General features: G+C 41.5%; 2 protein-coding genes across 6 annotated transcripts in view; one reads left to right on the top strand and one right to left on the bottom strand.

Moving 5' to 3' along the window:
• Positions 1 to 27,796, top strand: part of AKAP7 (A-kinase anchoring protein 7) — a 165,676-nt gene that overhangs the window by 62,727 nt on the left and 75,153 nt on the right. For all 5 annotated transcript variants that reach the window (XM_054022686.1, XM_054022689.1, XM_054022687.1 and 2 more), the window contains exons 6-7: positions 5,038 to 5,150; positions 18,820 to 18,964. In XM_054022686.1, coding sequence (XP_053878661.1) covers positions 5,038 to 5,150; positions 18,820 to 18,964 — 258 coding nt within the window. The remainder of the gene's footprint in view (positions 1 to 5,037; positions 5,151 to 18,819; positions 18,965 to 27,796) is intronic.
• Positions 11,959 to 14,433, bottom strand: MSH5 (mutS homolog 5). The gene has a single exon (XM_054022685.1). It carries the CDS (start codon positions 14,392 to 14,394, stop codon positions 11,959 to 11,961), a length of 2,436 nt encoding a protein of 811 aa, XP_053878660.1. The 5' UTR covers positions 14,395 to 14,433.

The following is a 27,796-nucleotide window of genomic DNA, read 5'->3' as shown; positions in this document are numbered from 1 at the left end:
AGAAATGGGCTGAAATTGCAGCAGTGGAGGTTTAAGTTGTACATTAGGTAAAAATTCCTAACTGTTAGGGTAGTTAAGCACTGGAATAAATTGCCTGTGGCGGTTGTGGAATCTCCATTATTGGAGATTTTTAAGAGCAGTTTAGACAAACACCTGTCGAAGATGGTCTAGATAATACTTAGTCCTGCCATGAGTGCACAGGACTGGACTAGATGATGTCCTGAGGTCCCTTCCAGTCCTGTGATTCTATGAATTCCTTGGAAACTTAAAATTGCTATCTCCTCTCACTAAAATGATACATTTTTGTCCATTATGCATAGTACTTTGTTTTTAAAATTAAGAAAGAGTGTGTTTTGAAAAACATCCTCTTGTGTAAAGTTAGAGATGATGTAACAGATGTACAGGTCACAGTTGGCAGAGAACAAAGAGACATGGGCCATGGATGCCCTAAGGGCACTTACAATCTAGGACCCCAGTAATTCCATCTATGCTCACATTGAGGAGCACCATACTCCATGAATAGTCAGTCCTATTGAAATCAATGGGACTGCAATCAGATCTGTACAGGTGGACCCGTGTTCTGGCACTGGGGCTCAGTATGGGTGCAGGGATCCACTCATGAAAATCTCGATTGCCGGATTTGAACCTAAAGTCCTTCTCGGTGTAAGTATGGGTGGCAAAACAGAGCCCTAAGCAGACAAACAAAACAATGCAGTGCACTGGGCTGAGACAAAGCATCAGAGGCTGGTGCAGAGTTGTTTGTTTTAATAAGAATAATCCTTCTTTGTTGTGAGGACTAGGGTTGATAAATACACAAAACAATACAAATCAAACACCCAGGAGACTATAACATGGATTTGTTACAGAGCAAATTTTTTACAGATTTTTTTTAAATAAATGTAACAACACTTCTTTATTCAGCAGATTATTTAACCTATCAACCACAAAGAATAAACTGGAGGCTACTGTACTTGGAAACCCATGAATAGGAGTTACCAATTGCATTGTTTTGAACATGCATATCTAACTTATTTTTAATAGTCTGTTTTTGATGTGCTAATCTGCTGTTCACTGACATTTGCCTGGACAGCTGTATAATCTTTGGCATCATTCTTCAAATGAATGTTCCACAAAGACATACAAAACATTGTTTCAAATGTAGAAATAGGTAAAACCATATTGACAAATATCTGGCACTTTAAACAGAGCAAACAGTGACAAATCTCACATTGAATATGTCCATATCATTAGAATGCATCTGCTACCATAACTAAATAGTACAGCTTATTTACATTAACATTAGCTTAACAACTAGAAACTCTAATATTGATGCTGCTGTATTACTTCATCTCCAGCTGCTGTATTAATACCAAAATATTTTCAAATAACTTGCTTTTACATTCTAAAGGGCCAAAATTCAGCCTGGTTGTAACTTCAATAAGATCGTTAATTTGGCGCTTTAATAGAAAAACTCTTGACATAAAGCCAGGTTCCCAAACCTTGTTATAGCATTCCTTCTCTAAATACAGGAAAAATATTGCAGTCTTCCATGTATAAATTGAATTGGATGAAGGACCATGAAGGAAGGAAAATAAATGTGCATTTTAGAGTATATTTTAAACCAATGGATACACCTACCCTACTAGTTTCCCTATTTCAGGATTAAATTCACCCCTATGCAGAAAGCCAGCCTCCAGTGAGATGTAAGTGGTTCACAGACCCTATGCTGGCCCTCTGCACAGGGATGAATTTCACCTTTATGGGGTTAATTTTTGCTTTGGTGCGTTTATGTAGAATTCAGCCTATTGAATATTTGCTACTCTGTGTTAAATATCCGATTCCAGGCTGCAGCTAAAATGAATACTGCCCACCACCACGTGCATTTTGTCTGGACTCTCCCTTGGCAAAGAAGAGAAAAAATATTTATTCCGAGCTCTTATATAGCACTCATCAGTAGATCTCAACGTGCCTTCCAAAAGGACAAGCAGACGTTCTCAGGGGGGGAGGAAGCTTCTTGTGACCTAACCTTATTTCTCCCCAAGAATAGTGAGGTGCTTCAAGGGGAGTCCATTGTTGCATGAAGCCCAGTGGATCTGGAAGGTGGAGAAAAGGAAAGGCAGCTTATATCATTTTAGCATTTATTATTTTATTTATGGTAGTACGTGGACGCGTAAACCAAGAGCAGTGCCCTTTGGGTTAGGTAATGTACACATGGACAGAGAGACAGTCCCTGCCTTTAAGAGCTTAAAGTCAAAATAGACAAGACAAAGGATAGGAGGGGAGACAGAAGCATAGAGAGGAGTAGTGACTTGCCCAACGGCCTGCAGCAGGTTGGTGGCAGAGTTGGGAATAGAACCCAGGAGTATTAATTAATTAATAGAACTTCTGGAGTTTGTTAGTTACTTTTGGCTACTACAAAAATAGGGCTGGATCCTGCTCCCATGGAAGTCAATGGGAGTTTTGCCATTGACTTCAGTGGGAGCAGATTCCAGTCTACAGAGATTTGTGGGGTTTTAGTCCTGCAAGTAAATAAAGCCACCATCATGTTTAGAATGCGCACAACATATTCTCTCTTTTCTGTTATAAAATGTTATTCTCTATGGAGAAAACCTTCAGTCCTTTTTCTTGCCAGAATAGCCAGGTTGGGCACTGAGGAGAAAATGAAGAGTGAATCCTTTCCATAGACTGTGAATCCTCTCCACAGAGCCACTCTTCAACCAGTGTAACAGCCTTGAGGATTTAATAGGACAGGTCACAGAACCCAGATGTGCCCCCTCTGCTGGTATGGGAGGATCTACATAGGAGTGAATCTTTCAGTCCACCGTGCCCTTCCTATCCTTATTGCCTTGGTATGCAGGAAACTACCCTAGAATTCATCTGCACACAGTGCAGGGGGATCACGTCCCCAACCAGTCCTCTTCACTGCCTCATACCAGTTCCACTACCAGAACCCTTGATGGCCACAGAAACAAGCATAGGATTGACCCCCTACGTATTCTTTAAATAAGGGCAATTACTGTCGTTTATTTTCTGATTTAAAAAGCTGAAACCACTCAAAAGTAACCCCAAAACAAACCCCATGGGCACACAGAAACATGCAAAATGGAACACATTTTGGTAAGGATTTGTTATTGCATATAGGCCTTATAGTACAAACACTTAAGCACGTGCATAACTCAGTACTTGAATAGTCTTGTTGAACTCAAATTGACATATCATGAAACATATGCATAAGTGATTCCAGGATCAGGACCTATATTTTAAATATATGGCCAAGTGACAACTACTTACAGGTAGGTGTTTTTTTAGTAAACTGAAAAAATAAAAAAAAAACATGGTAGAGAAAAATCCTCTGGATTTTAAAAACAGTATACTGGTATCTTTCATAATTTAAGTTTCTTTTAAAAATACACTATGTAATTATACCTTAGAAACCTAAATAAAATTAGTTTCCTAACTAATGTTATGAATAGGCTAGTTTTTAGTTTTAGTTAGGTATTTTTACAGAGTGGGCTTGGGGCAAATATTAACTTAAAGGATATGAAAGATAATGTGGAGTTATGCCTTTTCAAATCCAGGGGATTTTCTCTACAACATACTGTAACCACAGCTTTAAATTAGACCAATCTTAAGCTCAAAACTTTAGATCCTGATTCTATGAAGGCTTAGGCACATGCTTAACTTTACATACTGTGTGAGTCATCCCACTGACCACACTAAGAGCTTGTCTACAGACACAAATACTCAGGAAAGTTAAGGCAAATCAATTGAAGGTGAGAAGTCAAGGAACATATATTAAAGCTCATTTAACCCCAAACCTCTCCTCCCCCACTGACTCCATATGTGGATGCTCTCATTCAGGAGTAAAGTGACCTTAATTTGCTGTAACTTAATACTCATACTTTAACCTCTTTAGTCTATTTATAAAAACAGAATAGTCAGGAAACAAGTTTTAGTTTTAATTTTCTAATTCTAATTTAATTTCAGAGAGTATTTTAAAAAAAAAAACTATGACCAAAGAGGATTAAGACCACTCTACTCCTAAGTGAGAGCATCCACATGGGAGATTAACATTCTTTAACTTATGCACATTGATTTCACATGTTTAGTTGACCCACTTTAACTTTCCTGAATGTTCCAGTATAGACATGCCCTAGTATGCATAGTCACAAACACCCTATGTAGTGTTCAAGCTGGCTAACTTTAGATAGTATCTGGTCTAATGGGGTGCAAGATCACTATTGTAGATTTCATTAGTGTCGATTGTAGTTGTGGTGATTTAACTTCCAGTAAGTTGAACGTTTATATTGTTCTAGGTAGATGGGCTGGGAGGGAGTAAGAGAGGTCAATATAGAAGCTTTGCCTAGCCTTGGATGTAGGCAAATAGCCACATGAAAAAGAAAAGTTCCAGTCTTCTCAGTCAGTTGAACTGCACATTCCACTTTACACAGGTGTCAGAAAGCCAACAGATAGATGTTTGCTTTTTATTTATTTTTAACTAACTGGGGAGCACTAGTGAAGAACATCACATTTGATCTATTCTCAATCTTTGCCCTTCACAATTAGGCCAAATTTGGTGATTATTAAGCAAAATTCCCTTGGCCTGAAGTGGTCATTCAAGTAAGGACCATAGAATTTGACACAGAATAGCTTTTCTTTGTCTAATGAATTTCATTATCCATAACTATTCTTTTGTCATTTGCAATTGTATTAATCATTGCAATCCCTGAACAATTTAAATGTAAAGGTACTATTGTGGTCGGAGAAACAGATTTTAGACTGGATATTGATTGGTTTAAACAGATTGCCAATGATTTATTTTTAAATAAAGTAACTTGTGTCTCAGGTCGGCTGCAATTATCAGATTGACCTGTTCAGATATAACATGCAACTTTGAAGGAAACTAGAAAGCTGCCTTTCCCTTTTTATTGATTATCTTCACTTTTCACATGGGATGGATGTGACTCAGTTGAAAGCACATTTTTAAGCGTCCACCGTACTTGATATCTTAGGGCCTCTGCATTTTTCATTCTCCAGAGACCATGAAGAAGATATTTCAAGAAAAGGGCATCTTGGCAGGAGAAAACAGAGCTTTTAAACCTCACTTGACCTTCATGAAGCTGTCAAAATCACCAGAGCTACGTAAGCAGGTAAGCTCAAATTTGATGCAACACGACAGCAGCCATCCAAAAAGTTTATTTTAGAGAGCAAATGGTAAGCACACCAGTTTTACTTTAGCCGTATTCTAGAGCAGTCAAGGTTTGACTTCTTTGTAACCAGGTGTGCTGGTAAGACTTTAAAATATTAGTCTTTTACGAAAAAAGTTAATATGTAAAATGTTTTGTCCAAAGTTGTACTACAAAATACTTCTCTTGATAGTCTCAATATGTTAACAATTATGGTCTATTTTCTCTTGCAAAAGAATCTAAAGATTACAATTATGTCTAAAGTATTGTTCCAGTGTACCTTAAATAAAGATTTTTGAATTATACGGAAATTAACTGTCCAGCATGTCGGACTACTGACTCTGGAATGAAGAGCATTTATAATAACATGAGTTGATAGATCATATCTTTCAGGCTGCCTTTTTGGGGGGAGTGGGGGAGGTCCTCCTATTTTTCTTGCAACTGCATTATCCTCTCCCAGTGGCATTCCACTTTCCATTCTAATGGGAAAACAGAAAAGGCGAGCAACTTTCTGCGTGAACCAAAGCACAGTAACTGAGGATCAGCCATAAGGGCAAGATATTTTAACTCCATATTCTTTGCTAAAAATGTTTATTTATGTATGCTGATGTGAACAGATGCAGAGGAGAGCTTTCCAAAATATTTGCTCTTTATCTCAGCTTTTGGTAGTGTAAATGAGGTATTCATTTGTTCATTGCAAGTTATTTATTAATCTATATGGTATTATGCAATACTCTGAAATCGAGCTAGTCAACAGATCAAAACCATATCTGACTTTCATTCTTTTTGTACTTTTGAACTAACTTCCTCTCCTCCCCTTATAAACTTCTGTCTCAGAAGCGTACAAAAAAAAAAAAAAAAGGGGGGAGGGGGGGAAGGGTGCTGTTTCAATAAACCTGGGATGAAATCCTGATCTCACTGAAGTCAATGACAAAACTCCTATTGACTTCAACTGAGCCAGGATTTCCTCTAGGATATTTTAAAAGTGCTAAGTAATAAAGATTTGTTTTATTTGAGCTTAACTCAGTTTTTAGAACTCATTCAGTTATACTGAACCAAGTGTTACATTTTTTTTCCCTTTGGTGAGCTGGAGAAACAATTGCTTCACTGCAGAAACAATATGAACCGTTTAGGTCAGTTGATTTTATAAAAAAATACTTAGTAAATGTGCTTAAAATACAAATTTTAGCAATGTTTGTCCCATCTTTTGAGGTGGTCTTTGATAAGAAAAGTCAGGAGTTTTCATTATAGTTGCGATTGTCTTCTAAACCTGGTAAAACAATTACTGTCAGTCTGAAGTTTAGCTTATAATAGATGGACTTGTCTGAGGAGACATCTGGAAAGTCAGTTACATTTTATGTGGGACTGGAGGTATGTAAGCATTGCAACATCAGGGTGCTAACTTCAGCAACAGATGCTCCGTCTAGCATAAATAAAGAAGATTCCAAGCAATCCAATTATAGCAATACGTATGTGAAACAATATAAAGGTGTGGAATTCTTGAGGTACAACTTTCCCCATTAGACCATAGTTTGTTTGTATGGTCCACCTATTGAGGTCCTGATTAATCAATCAAGATTAATCGTCTTAAAGGTGCCACAGGACCCTCTATTGCTTTTTACAGATTCAGACTAACACGGCTACCCCTCTGATACCTGATTAATCAAAACACTTAAAAGACATGCTTAAATACTTTGTTATATCATGGGGTAAGCCCCAGTTGGATCTAAGATAAAAAGGTTGTTTTTCTTTCTTTTCCCCATCTCCTGTTTATCACATGAAAAAAGTGGAAGCTTTAACCTAACTTTGTTTTTAATAGTAGATTGTGGCAGAATGGCTTTGTTTCACTTGGTCGTTGAACCATACTACTTTATTTAAGCTTTTAAAAACTTTTATGTAGTATCAGGACACACATTGTGTGCGCTGGGTGCTATATAAGCAAAAATGTTACCATGTTTGTCTTCCATTTTTTTGAAAATAGAGACAAGGGATAAAATTAATTAAATTTACAAGGTTATTATTTATGATGGGGTACAGGTAACGTACTGAGAAAGACTTATGCTTCTTGTGTGCAGTTGAAACATTGATTTGTTTGGATTGTTTTCTGTTGACACTGTGTGGCAGAAAAGACCAGTTTCTAAACAAATAAAGATCATAGTCCATATCTGGATTATGCACAGTGTGTAAATTGTGACCTCACTCTTTTTACTGCATATGCTGAGCTGAATTCCAGGACAAGCAAGAAAAGAGATACGACATCCTTTTAACTACACTCTTATAGTTAACTATTACTTGCCTTATTCACACAAAACTCCACACTAGATTCTTTGATTACATAAGTGCTAGGAATCTTTATTATAAATAGTACATCAATAAAGGTAAAGCGTAACAATGGTAAGAAAGAGAACAAACATAAAAGCAATCATGCACACAACAGTGTGACCCACAATAACTATTTAATCCAAGTTTTTATTCCACTCCTGTTCCCATTATTATGTTACATCATTTTAAACTGAGCTATATTTCCACGCAACTACTTTTTTCTGCTCCCGTATAGCATTTTATGTGAATTTCTTATCAATCTTTTCTTTGACATGCATAAGTAAAGTTATTCCTGGAACTAGCATATTTGTCAAAATATCGCATGAAAAGAAAAGGCGCTGTTGACATTAGCTTGTTATGTATACATTTTAAACAAAGTATTTTATTTTGGTCAACATTACAGGGAAAATGTTTACAAACAATATTGGGAGTACCACTAACAGGTATCAAAAATGCTTAAGTAGAAAATTATATAGTTGGATTGAGTAAAATCTTAGATTGTAAAACAGACTTTCTTGAATACAACTTTAAAGATACACCACAGTAGTTTAAGGGCATAACAAACATAAAAGGTAGGAAATCAAAGAAGGAATTAAAGATTTCAGTACACAAGTTCTGGCTGACATGGCATAGCACTTACTATTGTAAAAGTGACACCACTGTGTAGAGATCTTCATTAACCATACACTGTTATTTCTAATGTTGTTATTTATTTTAATGTCAGAGGCCATTAGGGTGTATGAGATATTTGCTATTTTCCCAATGTGCATTATTTTACATTTATCTACATTATGCTCCCCTGTACGCTAATGTGTTGGTCTCCACAGTTGTTAATAACAGAATCAAATTACTGTCATCCTAATTCATATTACTTCTCCAGAACACTGAATAATAAATATACTAGTGGCTTAGCTATTAAGTGATATGCCATAGAAAAATATCATGGGAGACTGATATTAAATAACTGTAAACACTATTAAATGGGATATTTCTTGGTCAAAGCTCTCTCCATCTTAAGAAGCAGCATTTACTATCATTCTTTGTTTCCTATTGTTTAATCAGTTCTTTGTGCACATTTCCTCTTAGTATAGTAAATAAACAAAGCATAAAAAGGTAAAGATAACACATTTTAACAACAGTTTAAATGAAATTTTAGATCATGCAACAACAGTATTACAAGTAACAGAGAAAAATTAATAAAGGTTATGGTAGGAAGAGCATATATATATAACATTGTAAAGTAACAACCGATAGATCAAAAATAATTTAAAATACAAACCACCAGATCGATAGTTATAAACATTCAGGACAGAAGTCATTAAAATTTTGGGTTTTTCTGTCTAAAGAAGCTATCAGTTAACCCAACCCTTCAGAGGATTAATGATCTCACTAAATTTATTAACATTACATTTTGGGAAAATTGATAAAACGTTCCATTTCTCCATCTATTGCAAATATACCTAGAGCTTCAGGGGAAAAGATAGAAATTCTTGAGGAACAAAAATTCTGAAAAGTTACTTTTCCAAGGCTGTAAAATATTTAATAAAATAAATTATTGAGTTCAAAATGAAGGTTCTGTAACTCTACAGAGGTATGAAAAATAAGTCTCTTCAAGAGATTACCCTTAAGACATTTAAAGCTACAGAAAAGTAAAAGGTCAGACTTCTTTTATTTAATGGAATAGAAGCTAATGAAGGATAAAAACATTGCTGCTACATTTACATTGAGTTAATTGGATAAGAGAAAATCTCATCCCCCACCCCTATTTCTCAGGTGAGAGAAAGAACATAGTTTACAACAATTGATGGAAGTGGAAGACAGTTAATCAAACTTGGCCCTTTAGGTCCAGTGGGACAATTTTGAGGACGAATGAGTTAATTGAAAAGTTCCCCCAAATGCTGATACCACACTCTCCATTCCTACATAGGACTAGGAGCCCCTGTGGAAGGAGATAACATGAAACAATTTAGATCCTGATCCTGGAAAGCCTTGAGCATAAGCATAACTTTATGCATGTGTGCAAGTCTTTCCAGGACTAGGGCCTTCAACAATAAAATCCATGGGGAAGGTACCATATCTTCTATGCATTGTACAGTGCTGGACACACATTGCCTACAGTATATAATGAAAGACGTGAGTTCGTTTAGACAACACACTCCTATTCCCAGGTCTACCACTAACTTACTGTGTGACTTTGGTGAAATGAAGTATTGACAGGTTGTGACTGATTCAATCTATTACTTATTTACTGTGAGGCTTCATTGATAAATGCTGTAAGGTGATTCGAGATCCTTCGATGCAAGGGGCTAAAGCACAAGACCTGATTCACTGTTGCTCTGCAGCTTTCATAGTCACTGACACCATTTGCAAAGAAAATGTAGTCAGATTGGGAGTATTTTAAACTTGCTTTGCGCTAATGCAAGTGACTGTACAGGGTGCAGTGCAGTGGTGAATTAGGCCCATAGGTAAATGAGTCTATGATTTAACAGGGGCGGCTCCAGGCACCAGTGCAGCAAGCGTGTGCCTGGGGCGGCAAGCCGCGGGAGGCGGCATGCCGGTCGCTATGAGGGCGGCAGTCAGGTGGCCTTCAGCGGCGTGCCTGCAGGAGGTCCGCCAGTCCCGCGGTTTCAGCGGCAATTCGGCAGCAGGTACGCCGAAGCTGTGGGACCGGCAGATCACCTGCAGAAATGCCGCCGAATCGGCGTGACCACGGACCACCCGCAGGCATGCCGCTGAAGGAAGCTTGACTGCTGTGCTTGGGGTGGCAAAAAACATAGAGCAGCCCCTGTGATTTAACTGCAGTGATGACAAGTTAATTGCATAGTTGCTGCACATTGTTTTGAAGACAGTACATTAGAATTCTATTGGAAACAATAGTAACTGCATGTTGCTTTAATTTATCCCTGTTGTCGTTTCCCGTTAATTTGTCACCACTGTATGTTTTCTTTATTTGAAACTATAGTTGTATATTTTGTAGTCTGATAGCACACCACATAATGCATTAAAGGAAAAATCACTACATTGCAACAAAATCAAAGTTCTGTCTCAATCAAAATCCTACTTCCCCATCCTCAAATTTTCATTTAAAACTTGGAGAGAATTTAAAATATTAATCTCTGGCTTAAATTCTCAATACATTCTTCAATTTCCTTGCTTTCTGTATGTTTCTAAAAGTAAGTGGAGTTAAAATAACAACAAGTTTGTATTTTTATAATATAGAACCTATGGGGAGAGAGCAGTTCTTGTTTCAGCAAACCAAAATGCATCCTCACATGGTTCTGCCAATGCATGCTGATTCTGCCCTGCAACATTCCATTTATGACAGCTCCTAGCTTTTTCTGAGCAGAGACTGTTCATTAAGATAAATTACGTGATTGCTTTATTATGTGAACAAACAACCTGTAGCAGGCAGGATGAAACCACAAATAAATTTCTACTGGTGACCAATAATAAGCAGAGTTTGAATGTGGACTTCCCCAGAAGTAATACACTATAAGGTTGTTAAATGACCACATCACCAATCCCCATTGTGAATGCCATTTTTCTGGACAAGACAGTTAGTGATGTAAGAAATGACATCACCCCATTTTCCTCTCTGTTATCCTCATTCTCAATGCCCTGCATAATGACAAATGTTTTTTTCTGACTCAGGGGAACAGGACACACATTTCTGTGCAATCTCTTGATCCTGATCCGAAAGGGACTAGGAGAGTCACTATAGTGTGATGCAACACACTCTCTTGCATTAGGGACTGAGCACTTTATCCTCACAGTACTATCAGCTGAGGAAGGATGTATCATGGATAGGTCCCAAACTATGATCTTGTACACAATGACTATGCTGTACTTCTATAGCACCTTTCATCTGTCGATCTTAAAGCACTTTACAAACCTTTAAGCCTCAATATGTGCTCTGAAGTAGTTAGATTATTATGTACTCATTTTACAAATGAGTAAACAAGTACAAAGAGGTTAAGACTTTACCCCAAGGTCACACAGGTGGAAGAGAAACCAAGGTCCCTGACTTCCAGCCCTCCTGTGCTGCTACTACTAGATAAAAAGGTCACATCTCAGCCAGATAGGTAGCCATAACAGTTGTTTGAAACAGGAAAAAGGAAACATAACTTTTACAATAAAAATGTTTTAAAATTTAAATATGGGGTGGGAGCATTGGTCAGAGACATTATTGATCATTGTAGAAGTTATTTCATTTACTCTGGAGAACATATATCTCTTGTCATGGGGTTTTTCAGCTGGATATTGGGTAGTTGCTTCTGTATGTTGGATTGCATTTCATATTTGGAGTTGAAGAAAATTCACTGAAGAAGGGATACTATTCCCGTTAATATCAAATTATAGCGACATTTTAAGCTCCCTCCCACCAAAATGTTTGTTGTTTGACAGCAATGGAGGCCTATAGCATATAGTCCATGTTTCTAGGGTTAAGTGGTTACAGAATGGAGGCTGCAGAGGGCAGCACTTCCTGACTAATGAACTTCTCTAAGTCCACATGGGGGTCATCAAGGTCTAGGCAAAGGAACTTTTCCACCAGAGACTTGCATCTCTCTAGCTGGTTCCCTTTGGATGGATGATCAATACGTCTAATAGGTTTTCCATTTCGGATAAGCTCTGATACTTCCACTCCTCGTGCAATCACTTTGGGTGGCATCCCAGCCAACACAGCAATATTGGCAGCATGGCTAACAGTAGACACCCCCTCCTTGAGCTGATAAAAGAATATTAACTCATCTCCATCCTGGTGGGTCTCCATTGTCATGTACTGCACAAGAGGGGTGTCAGGAAGGAGCTTCAGCTGCACCAAGCTGTGAAAATTAGTGGAGACAAAGACCTGCGGGCACCCGATTCCCTGATTGAGCCAATACCTCAGCACAGCGGCCAGAAGGGAGAGGCCATCCACTGTGTTGGTCCCTTTGCCAAACTCATCAATAAGTACCAAGGACCTCCCAGTGGCATTGTTCACTGCTTTGGCAACCTGGTTGAGATCAATCATGAAAGTGGAGAGTCCCACAGATACTGATTCCCTGCTGTGAATCCTGGTGTAAATCCCATCAACTGCCCCAATCTCAGCCTCTGCAGCAGGGACATAGCTGCCAATTAGGGCCATGAATGTTATAAGGCCCACCATTTTTAAGTATACACTCTTCCCAGATGAGTTGGGCCCTGTAAGGATCTTTATCCGCCCATTAGCCTCACCACTGTTCACAGGGTTGGGCACAAAAGTCTTTGCACATAGCTCCATGAGTGGATGCCTGCCATCCTTGATGTGGATGCCATGGCGGTGAGTAAAGCATGGACGGCTGTAGCTATTCTCTCGAGCCATCACTGCCAGAGCTAGCAGCACATCTAGGTGCGCTGTGTACTCAATCACATTGTTCAGCACCGCCGACTTCTCCAAGATCTTTGTCTGCATCTGGTGCATGATAAGTGTTTCCTGGTCTCTGATCTCACAGTGCAGGTCACCCAGAATGCTGTCTAGTTCCTTTGTCCTAGCACTTCTGTAATGTAGTTTATCCTCTGACAAGAACATGAAGTCCAGGCCTTCAATCTCAAAGTCACTCTTGTCCACCATTGTGGGCAGCCGTGGAATTGAAAGCAAGAATCCAATCAAGGGAATATAGATGACACAACAGGAAGGAATCCGATTGTCCAGGGTCTCCAATTCCTTCCGGGCCACCTCTGTAAGGAAGTCTGAGAGACCCATCAGCTTTCGTTTCTTTTCGTCAATGGTGGAGTCCACATTGGGTCTGACAGTGAAGCGGTTTTCTGAGATACTGCCTTCAAAATCTACCACTTTGCTGATGAGACTGGCAATATAGTGCAGATCATCGGTGAAGACCTGTGAAATGGTCTGGAAGAGCTCGATGCTGCTAGGCAGGGAGCGGCATGTATCTCTGAGGCACACTGCACTATAAACTGTCTTATAAAGTGCCTGCCAGTCACTGACCTTTGTATGTGAAAGAGTCATTCTTCTCAGAATCTGAGGTACATTTTTTATATTCTTGAGGCAGTCTTGAAGAGTCAGGACTGTTTCATGGTTCTGAGCCAGCAAGAAGAACTGAATAACATCCAGCCGTTTGTTCAGCTCTGTAAGGTTCCGGGTGGGCCGCATGAGCCACAACCTCATCAGTTTCTCTCCCCACTTGCACCTGCAGCGGTTCAAAATCCCATACAAACTGAGTCCTTCTTTCAGCCCACTGGCCAGCTTGTAAACAGAAGGATGCACCTCACTTTTAAATATCTGTAGGACACAATAAGTATCTTGGTCCATATTCACAATATCCATGAGCACAAACTTTTTAAAGGCCAAGATGGGAACTCCGATTGTGCTATCTTCCAGTTCGACTCCGATCCGCCTCCTGTCAAGAAACTTCAACAGCCCACCTAATGCTCGTACCATGAGTGGGCTCTCAAAGGGAATGATGGAGGACAAATAGAGGATTTTCTCTGTTGCAGTCATATGAGAGGGAATGAAAGGGAATTGCCTAGATAGGATCCGCTGTTTGCTCACTTCCAGGCCAAAGTCCATATTGGGAAAGAGGACAATTTCTGGTTTGTCCCCGTCCCCAGTAGCAGCACCCATATTGGTCAGGAATTTGGCAATGTTGTGATCCTGCTTGGCACTAGTCACTATGCATTGGGGAAGGACTTCATCAATCACTTTCTGCAGCAGCTTGAGGTCTTCGTTATCAGGCATGTCGGGCATGAAGTAGACTGAGCAGTCTCCTGTGTCATAATAAGTGATCCCCAGCTGCCCTGCATACCACAAAACACACATGTGTATCTGAGGTTGCTCTTGCTCCTCCTCTTGTTCAGGCACAGGTGGTGGTGGGAGACAATGGGTGTTCAGTGTAGCAGTGGTGCTCATTCTAGCCGGTTCCAGGAGCTGTGCTGCTGGTGAAGACAGACATTTTGTTGGCACATCGTATAAATCCCTTCCCCAGTAACAACTGACCCTGATCACTTGTCCATTTTATCCACCTCCCAGCCAGTACCTGATCCACTTCACTCCTCTCCCTCTTTGGGCCACCTGCCCCTTTTTCAACAGCTTTCTGCTGCTTGCATCAGTCCTCTCTACCCACACTCCTGCTGCATGCAAATCCTCTTCTTCAAGAGGTAATGAGTGGGAAGGTGTGTTGAACCACAAAATGAGTTGGATGGTTGGGCTGAGAGTTTGGCTCTAGTAGGCCCCACGTATCCCTAGTTAGTATGAATGATGATGAGGAATGGATCTCATTTCCTGTTATGACTGCAGTGGGCTATGGACACTATTCTGTAGAAATTAAAAGCTAGTAGAGTCAGCACCCAACTGCCTGCTTGGACATACAGCCACACTCCATAACTATGCGTATGGGCATACATGACTGCTCATGGAAATGCCCATTCTATGCATACAGACCCACCTGCATGGGCACATTCACACAGTGCCACCCCACACTCGCTACCTACGCCACTCTGTAAGCCCGCCAGCGCCACTCTGTAAGCCCGCCCTCCATACGAACTCACAACTAGGGTGACCAGATCACCCAAGTCAAATATCGGGACGCGGGGGGGGGGGGGGGGGGGGGGGGGGGGGAAGGGTGGACGCGTGGCGGGAAGGGCGGGGCAAAAAAAAAACCCACACCCTTCCTCCACAAGCGCTGGAGGGAGGCCCGGGAGACGCAGGGGAAGTAAGAGTCCAGCCTGGCCCCGAGCAGGCAGGACTCAGTCGGGCGGTAGGGAGAGGAGGGGGGCAGCCCGCGGGGCCAGGCGGTGGCTGTTCTCCCCCCTGGGCAGCGGGACTCGGGAGCAGCCGCTGCTGGAGGAAGCGGGCCGATGGCCAAGCTCGGCGGCTGCGGCTCTGGCGCCCGGGCCCCGAACCCCCCGAGCCGGGGCCTGCTGCGGGAACCCAGCAGCGCGCATGCTGCGTGCGCCCAGCCCCTGGCTAGTCATGTCTGGGCTGCTGCCCAGCTGGTGCAATCCTGCGGCGGCCCCCGGAGTGGGGGCAGCAGGCCCCAGCCCCCCCCGTCCCCGCTCGGGTCCCACAGGGGACCAAAACGGGGCTGGGCTGCCGATGCCTCCGCCCCGGGGCCGCTGCGGGATTGCACCACTGGGCAGCAGCCCAGACGCGACTGGCCAGGGGCTGGGCGCAGCGTGCGCGCTGCTGGGTCCCCGCAGCAGGCCCAGGCTCGGGGGGGTTCGGGCCCGGGTGGGCCAGAGCCGCAGCCGCCAAGGCCGCTTCCTCCCCCCCGCGGCAGGTGGGAGCTGCAGCAGTGGCTGCTCCCGAGTCCCGCTGCCCAGAGGCGGGGGAGAACAGCCGCCACCTGGCACCGCGGGCCGTCCCCCTCCTCTCCCTGCCACCCAACTGAGTCCTGCCTGCTCAGGGCCAGGCCGGACTCTCACTCACCCCGGCCCCGCGCTTCCCCTGCGTCTCCTGGGCCTCCGTCCAGTGCTTGCGGAGGGGAGGGGGGAATGGTGAGCCCGGGGAAGAGGCGGGGTGATTTGGGGAGGGAGCCAATCGGGTGAGGAGGGGGGCGGAGGCACTTCCGGGCTCCAGGCTCCGACGCATTTCCTTGTTTGGTCCCGTGTCCCAACCGCACATCGGTCGGGATGCGGGACAAACAAGGAAATATCGGGACAGTCCCGATAAAATTGAGACGTCTGGTCACCCTACTCACACACACCACCCAGGTGATCACACTAGTCCCACACATGCAGAAGCACAACTTCCCACAGAACGATGGTCCATAACCTGCCCTCCCTGACTGCCAGCCCCACAGCATGACCCCTTCTCCAGATCTCAGTTCTCTTCCTATCCACCCCACCTCACATGTAGGCAAGGCAGCTCTTCTCAGGCTGGGGGCTTATCTTCTTAACCCACCTCTTTCTCCTTCCCCTACCAGCTGCTCAGCACTCCCTCAGCTCAGTTTCTCATCAGGGCTAGACCCTGCGCTACACAGATACTGAGCTGTAATCTGTATCCCTGCCCATTAATCAATCCCCCCCCCCCCAGCTCACTACGGGTACATCTAGACTACCCGCCAGATTCAGCGGGTAGCGATCGATCTATCGGGGATCGATATATCGCGTCTCGTCTAGACGCGATATATCGATCCCCGAATGGCGCTCCTGTCAACTCTGGAACTCCACTGCGGTGAGAGGCGGAAGCGAAGTCGAGGGGGGAGCTGCGGCCGTCGATCCCGTGCCGTGAGGACGGGAGATAAGTCGAAATAAGATACATCAACTTCAGCTACACTCTTCCCGTAGCTGAAGTTGCGTATCTTACATTGAACCCCCCACCCAACAGTGTAGACCAGGCCTACGTCCCCTGACCCTACTTATCTCCCTTCTCACCTTCCCTGAAGAAGGCCCACCCAGTAACACCGCCTCTTCTCCCGCCACAGATCATACACCATCCTGTTAAACCCCGCCCCTTCCACACACCCCCCATAACCCTTCCTGGTACAGAGCACCACTCTTATCCCCCCTCCCCCATCCACACAGCTCTAGCCCCACGTACCATAGAAAGCAGCATTGTCCCGCAATCTGGTCCTGCTCACTCAGTACCTCGTGGCAGCACAGGCCTGTCCTTCACAGCTGCGAGGCCGGTGGCCGATCCTGGCTGTCTCTGTCCCTGCCTGGCTGCTCAGCGTTCTTTTGCCTCAGCTGCTCTGTCTCCCGCTCCCTCTGGGCCTCTCATTGAAAGTGAGGAGCTGAGGGCAAGGCGGGTGCTAATTGGCTGGCAGGTGCAGACTAGAGGGAGTCTCACTCATCAGCCCATCCTGCTGGCCAGCCAGGGACCCCAAAAGGGAGGCTGAGGAGCCAGAGATAAAGATACGTCTGGCACTACTCTACAATTCCTTCACCGCCCCCACGAAAAGACACTGCCTTTAAATGCCTCCAACATACAAACACAGTTCCATAACTGCCTCCCACCCACTCACAGACAAGTGCCATTCCATAACCCCACCCCCACCAGAAGTGCCAAGTTTTGTGCAGCTCTTGTATGACTTTTTTGCAAATTTAATGAACAACTATTTCTATTTGCACATAATTAGCAGATAATTTGTATATCACCATAAACACCGGCATATGGTCAACACACCCCGACCCACACAGTAATGAGTGGATGGGGAGCGGCATTAAATTTGACAGCTGTGCCTGGTATTGGTGGGTAGAAGGGTGATTGACTGGAGATACCATGTTGAGTGGGTGCTGTATGTGGGGGGCTGGATGTTTTGCTGGTCATCTGGGGCTGGAGTATTTGTTGTGGGTTTCTGATTGGTGAAGCCTGGTGCAGCTCACCAAGGTAGTGTGGACGCTTGGTGCCAATATTAGGCCTCCCATCTTGCAGTGATTTTGCTGCCTCTGCCAACCACTACTGCCTCTTCCTGCCTGACTATAATCCAGCAGAGGGAGCAGCAAAAGAGGAAGCTTAGCTGATGCCACAGTGGCCCCATGCAGTTGGAAGGCACAACTGCAGGCAAATGCTTACAGCCTGCTCAGACCTTAGCTGCAGGTGTGAAAATCCGGCTGAGACATCAGCAGGCAGGACAGGGCTGCCAAGTCTGTGTCACTTGGCACGCCTGTCCCATACACGCTACCTTGTTACAATCCCACACCAAGCATTTTCATCAGCAGTGCCCTATAACTTCACTCCCCATTTGTAACATCTCTGCGCAAAAGCATTGACTCATAACTGCCTCCTCCCAATCAGTGCACTGAAAAAGCCCTATTGTGCTAACAAGGCTAACAAATTTACTCTAATTATAAGCTTAATTGTAAAAAGTATATGAAAGTTTATAAATGTCAACAAGCAGGGCAAAAAGCCTTGTTTGGCTGGGTAGAAACCACCCTGCTCTGGTGGCAGAAAGGCATAAGGAAAGCTGCCCTAAACAGCCAACGGGGATTGTCCCAATAGTGGGAAATTTCCCCTGAGTAGAGTTGACAGAGCCAATAATCCCCGGATGTGTAATGGCCCTTTGGGGGCTGTTACAAGCCATTGGAAGTTAGGGCTGCTCTAAGACTGCACTAATTCGTGCTGGGGGCTGAACTGGCACAGGGTCGGGGGGGGGAGGTGTGGCATAAAGGTGGTATAATGCCACTTTTTCCGTCCCTTCTCCTCAGGTTCTGCACTGAGCACAGCTCAAGCAGACCAAAGGATCAGGCACATTACAGTGTAAAGTTTTGTTTATTTATATTTCTAAATGCATTCTAAAAAACATTTGTTCCAAACAGAACCATAGAAAATAAATACGAATATCTGGTCTCCTAGTGAAATGACTAATGTCATTTTATTTTGATTATTTAAAAGGTGAAAAAAATTGACCCGCACCTGTATGAGAATTTTAAAAGCCACTATTTTGGAGATGAAACCCTGTACCGCCTAGATCTTTGCTCCATGTTGAAAAAAAAGCAACCCAATGGCTACTATCACTGTGAGTCCTCTATCACGGTTGGTAAGTACAATACTATTTTGTTTTATTTCTTAATTTTATGAATTTTGTTTGAAATTGAAGAGGTTGATAAGCTGTTAGTACTGGGAATGTATGTCTGGCAAATCTTGCAGAGAAACATTAGATGGGCGTCAGATCTGAATTAAATATTGTTACATTTTGGCAGTCAAGCTACTTACTGCTCCCAACCAATGACACGTGCCTCAGCACTAGAGCTTCATGCTTCTATGTACTTTTGGCTTTCCCTCCCATTCCTGTCTTAAGGTCTGCAAGCCCTACAGGAATGAAACTTCAATTGATTTCCATGTTAGTTCTTTACATGGAGAGCTTGCAGGATGGTGGTTTTAACAATGAGTTTGTCTGTTCAGCTTTGTTAAGAGCAGCCAGAAAAAAACTTGAGTTGGAAGCAGTGGGCATAGATTAAAAAAAAAAAAATTACAATAATGCCCAGAGCTCCAGCTAGGACCAGGACCTCATTATGTTAGACGCTGTAGAAATGCGTATGAAGAGACAGTTCTTGCCCCAAAGAATTTACAAACTAAGGAGACAAGTGACACTTAAAGGGTGCACAAAGAGAAACATACTTTTTTTCATACATGTATTTGCTTTTTTTCCCTATCATTAATTGGCTGATTTTGTATCAGTATTATAGTAGTGGTGGTGCTTGAGGACATATTTAAGGCAAGGAGAGAGTAGTGGCCATATCGGATCAGTTCAGTCCAGGGAGTGTGTTAACTGATCTAGTACAGCTGGTGTTTGTTTGATAACTTGGTATACCTGCCTAGAAAGGTTAAGAGCCATTGGGATAATTTCCCTGTGCCAAAATTTGATAGGCAAGACTAACAACAGCCTCAAACTGCATCATGCCCCAAAGTTCATGTTGAATGTTATTATAGCTCTTTTCTTTTATAATTTCTAAATGTGAAAAAGAATATTCCTTTCAAAACAGAACAAAAATGTATACAATAATAATGAAGAGCTCTTCTTGTGCTTCTTTTGGTAAGATGGCAGTGTTCCAGCTCAAGAAGAAAATTGTCACATTTATTGGAACAGACCATGACTTACATTTAAGTAGCAGGGGAACACCTACTATTATTATATATTCTTTAAAAAAAAAAAAAAAAAAAAAAAAAAAAAGGCACCAGGAATAAGAAACACTATGGAGAAAGACTCCAAAATTAAGACACATCACAGAAACAGAATTTTTTTTTTTTTGCTTCTCCTATAACTTGCAATATTTTCCCCCGACAAATTCCTAATCAAACAGTTTTTACAGTAACGTGAAACTAATCAGAAGCCACTCAAACAGGAAAAACCTCACATGGAGGACCCTCTACTTTTCTGCATCCCACACCAAAGAATACTGGAGATATTTATGAAAATGTTCACCCTTAAAGAGTGAGGATTTCCGTAGAAGGGAAGGACAATCCACGTAGTGATGTGAAAATCTTTCAAGACTACTACTTCCATCACTAGTAACTGACTGGAAACATCTTCCCTTTGGAACCTCCTGTTCTGTAAACAGCTCTAAAGGAAAACTGCCTCTTTTTCCTCAAGTCTTTGAAATCTCACAGCAAATAATCCCTATTTTCTGGGATGTTTCTAAACATGTCCCCATATTATGCAAAACCTTTGAAGTGATGATATTCTAGGTATATTTGGTCCTGACTTAGTGCAGGGGGCTGAACTAGGAAGTCGTCTTGAGGTCTTTTCTACCTTCTATTTCTATGATTCTATGGTGAGCATAATTAAAGGAAATCTCTTCTGTTTTAAGCATATCCTCATCTAACCTTATGCTTCCAGTCAAGGAGATTTTGGTAAAAGAGTCAAACTTTTTAAATGTCTTGTCAACTGACAGGACTGTATCAGAATTACTCATTGTACCATTTTTTTTTAATTCTCTGGTGGATATTCTACTTAACACACAATAAAAATATTTAGCAGTTACTCTGTATAATTTACTATTCTTTTGGCTACCCTCAAAGATCTTACTACTTGCATTCCCAACACCATGCCAGAACTAAAACTGCAGTGTAGACCAAATGTGTACATGCACAGCTGCTGCTACCATCTCTGAGTCAATAATTGTTTTGACCATCTTTATGCAAGTGCTGGCATTGGAATTCATTGTTTTCTGAAGGAATAAGCACACTGCTGAGTCATGAAGTCCAGAAGTCAGTGACTTGCTGTGTTGTCTTGGACAAGTTACTTCACCTTTCTATTTCAATTTCTCCATCTGTAAAGTGAGGATAGTAATGCTTATTGACCTGTCTCTCAGGAAAGTTGTGAGGATTTACTAGTCAATGTCTCTACAGTGCTTTAAACATATAAGGCACTAAACTGCCAGGTACCTGTTGCCAATGATGATGCTAGGCAATTTTAGTTTGCACTTGAGTTGTCTCTATTCTCACAAAATATAGAAAAATCACTTTTCATATTATACTGGAGGATATTGAACATGGCAAATGAAAAACAGTCTGGAGTAGAAAAAGAACAGATTGGGATAGTTATGGTTGAATTATTGGTGACAGCAATGTGAACAGAAGCCAAAAATGTTTCAAAAGATGTACATACGATATTTTATTTATATTTATACATGCATGCATGCATACATTATATATACGCATGCATATTCTACCTACCTACTGAACGTGGGACAATAGATTATATATGTGGTATGAAGGCTTTAATTGGCATGAAATTTGGAATGGTTGCATTATTTACAAGTGGCAGAGAATTCTAGAATATATCTCTTCGGCTAAATAATTTGGATAATAAATATTTCCAAATGAAAGCTGTTCTGCAATAAGGATAAACCTATTTGACAGCTGTCGGCCGTGTTGTTGTAAGCATTTGTTTAAATCTAAGTGTTATTTTTGCACTTGTCATTGGCTGACAGATATATTATACTAACTAAATTCATAGATACCTTGGAATACATAAAGTAGAATATTCAATTGCACAGATTTATTTAAAATATGAATCTCATTAGAATTGCTTATAAAGCAATCAATCAGCTGTTATTACTGCAAGAGCAGGATACTTGCAAGTTGACTTTGACTCAGCCATGGTGTGATAACTTAAAGACTTTGTGGAGCGTGTCATTTTCGTGACCAGGAACCAAGTCCTCTCCTTTTTGAGAGAAAACTAAATTATTTTCCTTGTAGTTAATTTATAGGGATTACCATGGCCATAGTATCTCAGCACTTCCCAAACACTAACTAAGCTTCACCACACCCTGTGAGAAAGGGTATTATTCTTCCTCTGAAATTTTGTAATAAATCATCATAATACCTAGCTCTTAGATAGTAGTTTCCATCAGTAGATCCCAGAGCATCTGACAGTCTTCAATGCATTTATCCTCCCAACACTCAAGTTTAACACAAGTTGATATTTTGATCCTATGCAAGGTGGGGGCACAGTGTTTGAGGCAGTGGCTAGAAAAACTAAATGTTGAGCCTCAAAGAAAGAAAAACAATCATTGAATATTTTCAAATAGAATTTGAATAGATTTTTTTCTGAACTGTTTGGTTACAAGAATATTTAGGTGTTAAATTAACCAGAGTGGAGCAAATGCAGACCTATACATATGACAGAAATGTAATGAAAGAGGTAAATAGAGTTTTTAATATAAGGATAGAGGTCAAACAAAGAGCACTATGTGATTCTAGTTCATTCTAGCTCTGTATATCTACATTTGTTTGAACTGTGTTTTCATGTCTTTGGAACATACAGTATTAAGCAGCAAAGCAGTACTTACTTTCTGTCAGCTAGAGTTTTGGCCAATTTTTAGGATATGATGTGGAGAGATCTAAAAAAGGTAACAGACTTAGTACTAAAAGAGAAGTCATAATATAATATATGTGACAAAGAATTACACTGCTTTATTATTACCACTGCTATTACAAGCCCTAATGCCTATCAGCTTGGCAGCTTGGCATTTTAAAAACGTACTGAAACAGAGAAAGAATATGGAAGCACAAAGGCTTGATCCTGAAAGGTGCAGAGGTGAGATGCTCACCTGTCAAGCTGCAAGCATGTGCACAAGTTGGAACAACGCATTAGAGCAAAACATCCACCATGCTCAGCAGAGAGTGCAGGCAACAGCACCAGCAGGTCTTTCTGGGGATATAGGTGGTGAAGACTGGGCATAGTTACAACAACATGCTGAACCCTATTCCACAAAATGAGGAGTAGGGTCATTCTTGGAATCAAAACAAAAAGCCCAGTACCGTGACTACCTTAGGGAGCACAGTATAAATCTCTACATACTTAGGATGACTTAATTGTGGGTATCTACTAAATCTCTCCAGTCTCTATACCTTGAAAAACACAAACACGCATAATGTACTTACACAAATCATATAATCATAGGACTGGAAGGGATCTTGTATAAACTGTGTCCTAGAGTAGCTGTTGGTCTGAGAGAGGCTCTGAGTGCTGCTAAAACCAGCACTTTATTTATATATTTGGATTTCAGTACAACATACAGGGATATCTATACTGGGCTGTAGGTCTCCTCTCTCATAATTAAATAAATTACATGAAAAAATCAGAACAGCAGCACATTTCTCCTCCCACCCAAACATCAGTCAGCGCACACATTACAAAAATCTCACATCCAACTGCAGCAAATGCCAGATGAAACATATGGGCTTTACAACAGATTTATCCTCTTTTGGAACAAGTGTTTGAGCCATCAGGCTCTGAGTCATCTCCCTCTTTTTTATACTGAAGGGTATCTAACTGAAGTGCTGCTTCTCATCTCAGGTATGGCAGCCTGCCATGGCAAGAGAGGGAGGTCTCCCAGGTAGGAAAGTACTAAACCATTTAGAGTTTAATAGGTCAAAACCATCATCTTAACTCCATCCTGTGGACAATAGGCAGTCAGAGCAGGTCTGAGAGCATGTGTCATATGCTTATGGCAAGATACTCTGATTGTCAGATTCTCTACTAGCTTCAGCTTCTGACTGGATTTAGGATTTAGCCTCCTGTAGAATTTATTGCAGAATTACAGTACAGAGGTGAGAAAAATGTATCATGTTGGCAAGCTCTGCATTTGTGAAGAAAGGCCACAACTGTCTGGTCGGATACAGAAAGTAGAGGAAATAAACTACACTCTTGGTCACTGCTGCTATTTAGCTGTCTAAAAGCTGCTGGGACTCTAACCAGAATCAAGTTGTAAACTTTGGTTACAAGTGATGGTGTTGGAGAAAAACAATGGAGAATCGCCTTTCAGTCATGGGGGTTGCAGACCATCTGCAAAATGTTCTGATGGCTTTATCTTGCCACCATCATCATCTCACTTTTTTCAGGACTGTATCCCTGCCCTCTGGCTCTCATCCCTGCACCAATCTCACCCAGGCTCTGAGAAAGACATTTGATGGCCCTTTTTTGGGCTGGATGAGATAGATATATAAAGTTGGGGGCCATCTGTGTACTGAAAACACTTCAGCCTACATCTCCACACTAACTCTCTTAACATTATATACATATTGAATGAGAGAAATGGCAGAGTAAATACTTGTGGTACTGTATATAAGACAGCCTGGGGCAGAAGATAATTTGCCAACAAAATCCTTTGGTGTCCCTCAGCAAGAAAGGAATGAAGCCACAGAAGAACAATCCCTCTATTCCTACCAGGAACCACATACATTCATGGTACCAAAGGCAAAGGATAAATCTAACAGTCAGTATGGATACTTGATCCTTATCAATCATCAGATCATCACCCAATGCAATAAGAATACTGTGTGTGCCAGTCCCATGTTCAAATCCCAGTTTCCAAGGGGCAAAGAAGTCCGAGGCATCCAGAAAGGGCATCTTGCCACAATCTTTTCTCTAATATTATTCAAAAATAGAAGATCAGATACTGGTTGATAGTCAACAGATTGTCAATATTAAGAGATATCTCTTTGAGCAGATGCCAAAACATATGTTTGCAGTCAGCAACCTGCCCTCCTCCAGGGAGGGAGGCACTGACAAGCGCAAGCACAGGACCCAGTAATTCTCAACTGACTTTCACCAGCCAGGAAGGACAAGGATCCAAGCTAGTTGTAGTATGTGGTACAAGTTGTGGAAAGAGACACTGGTTGAAACCAAAGAAGAGAATACCTGACATTTGTTTGCTTCAGATATTGCCTTGCTTCCATGGCTACACTCAGTTCAATCTAAATCTGATAGAGTTTATCCATAATATAACTAAAAATTTCCTCATACTGGAAAGGACTAACATCAGCAACCAAGTGGAGACAGTTTTGATTAAATAGGCTCTTTACCACCCACAAGTGAGACGTTTTGGCTTCTTTCCCTCAGCCTTCATTATCCCAAAACATTTACTTTAAACAATCCTTCTCCTCCACCCATCATCCCTTAATGTCCAAGCTCCCTGAGTGTGTTTTTTTTTTTTACTCCTGCTGGCTTGACTTCTTTCTTGCTCATTCCTTGACCATTTATAATCTGATTTCCACCCTCTCCACTCTAACGAGACTAGTCTCATGAAAGTCAGTAATTACTTCTATCCAGACAACTCAAAGGGCTCTTTTCATCCCCACCCTGCTTGACCTGTCTGCTATATCCAGTACCATAAATCACACCATCTCCTGTATTACCTACCCTAGAGTGCATGACCTTGGGGACAGTGGCTGTATCTTTAAACTTTGTGTAAAAGCTTAATACACATCTATGGCACTGTCTGTAAATATTAAATATTAATATAGTAGAGATATTGGTTATGGATACAAAATTCTCTGGGTCAAGCCCCAGTAGGAAGTATTTCTTCACACTTGTATTCAGTGGTTCACACTCCCCTGTGGTGAAATTGTCCTAAGCTTCTGGAATGATATACATGCACTGTGCTGAAAAACTCTGTGCTCTTCTACACAAGAACCATCTCTAATACAAGAACTATGTGCTAACATCTAGTGTCTTCACTAAGCCAACGCACTGGAAATAAGGCATGAATTTTTAATGGTGAGAGTACTTAACCATTGGAACAACTTATCAAGGGTCATGGTGGATTTGTGGTGACAATTTTAAAATTAAGACTGGATGTTTTTCTAAAAACTCTGCTCTACGAATTATGTTGAGGAAGTTCTATGGTCTATCTTATATAGAAAGTCAAACTAGATGATCACTGTGGTCCATTGTGACCTTAATACTCTATGAAGCTATGAAATTAAGCAGACAGCTGGATTTTTGACAACACATGTACTAAAAAATAATATTTAATGATAATAGCTATTTTCAATCCTAAATAGCGTTCTGCTTTTAAACTCTAAAACAGGGGTTCTCAACCTTTTTCTTTCTGAGCCCCCCTCTTCCCCCAACATGCTATAAAAACTCCACGGCTCACCTGTGCCACAATAACTGGTTTTCTGCATATAAAAGCCTGGGCCAGCATTAGGGAGTAGCAAGCAGGGCATTTGCCTGGGGTCCCATACCATGGGGGGCCCCCATGAAGCTACATTGCTCAGGCTTCGGCTTCAGCCCCGGGTGGCGGGACTTAGGGCCCCGGGCTTCAGTCCCATGCAGTGAGGCTTTGGCTTTCTGTCCTGGATCCCAGCAAGTCTAACACTGGCCCTACTTGGCGGCCCCCTTGAAACCTGTTTGCAGCCCCCCACGGGACCCTGGAACCTCTAGTTGAGAACTACTGCTCTAAAAGGCTTTCAAAGACCAAACATTACTAAGTTTTATTTATTAAAATTAAATATTCATTATCCTGGGCCATTTCAAGCTAAGTAAAATGTGAAAATAAAACAAACCATAGAAGTGGTGAAGAGTAAATTAGGTCTTTAATATTTTTATTTTTAATGATGAATGGAAATATTACTAAAATCAATACTTTTTTTATTTTTGGAAGTGTGCCTTTGAAGATAACTTGGATACAGCAGTAAAAGAGGTAATATAAGTTCTTAGTACCAGAAGGAAACTGCTTGGGTCACCCTAGAATAATTCCCCTACAATGTGATACCACTCAGATATTCCTCTGAGAAATGTTTTTCAGTTGTTCAAAGGACAATGAGAGAAAAGAAAGATGTACTGTTTTTCTGCTGAAATGTCAGATTTTTTTCCCCAACTGTTGATGGTTTGTATAAGCTCTTGAGATTTGCACTATGTACCGCATGATTACACAGAGATGCTGCTTTGCTGAGTGTCTAATCCCTGTGAGGTATTCTAAAATAAGACACAGCTGCACAGGTCAGTACTTCAGAAATAATATGAACACTGCATCAAAATCCAGTTGTTAAAAGTGCTTTGCTGTGGCTTATATATTATCTGTAGGCAGCAATATCCAACAATCAATAGAAGCAGGAGACAATTTCTAGAGTTTTCCTTTTTTCAGACTTCAGTGAATGGAAAAATATATTTTTGGAATAGTATAGAACCCCTAAGACTTTTTTAAAAAACCCAACCCTTTCTTTTCAGAGGAGATAGTGTCACTACTGAGCAATACACAAGACTTCTATGTTTTAAAACAAAGAACTGTTATGTGCTAATATGGGATCGTTATGTCTCACCAGAAAGTAGTTGTGCAGCACACCATTGTTTCTTATGGAAACAAATGTATATAACACATCGCAAAGTAAGATTGTGTGGAATATTGTTGAACAAACAGGGTCCTATCCAAGTCTTTTATTACATTAGTATAGGACTTTGCCATGCTCCTTGTTTATTGATTTACATTTGTTCAGTATTCATAGATTTTTTAAGACCACAAGGGATCATTATTATGCAATCTGACCTCTTGTATATCAGAGCACAGACCATAGAACCTCACCCCGTAATTTCTGCATCAACCCTGTAACTTCTGAATTAGCATTAGGATTTCACATC

This window comes from Malaclemys terrapin, chromosome 3 (genome assembly GCF_027887155.1).
Source record: "Malaclemys terrapin pileata isolate rMalTer1 chromosome 3, rMalTer1.hap1, whole genome shotgun sequence".
Taxonomy (NCBI): domain Eukaryota; kingdom Metazoa; phylum Chordata; order Testudines; family Emydidae; genus Malaclemys; species Malaclemys terrapin.
Note: the sequence above shows the minus strand (reverse complement) of the source record. Positions and strands in the feature narration are given on the sequence as shown.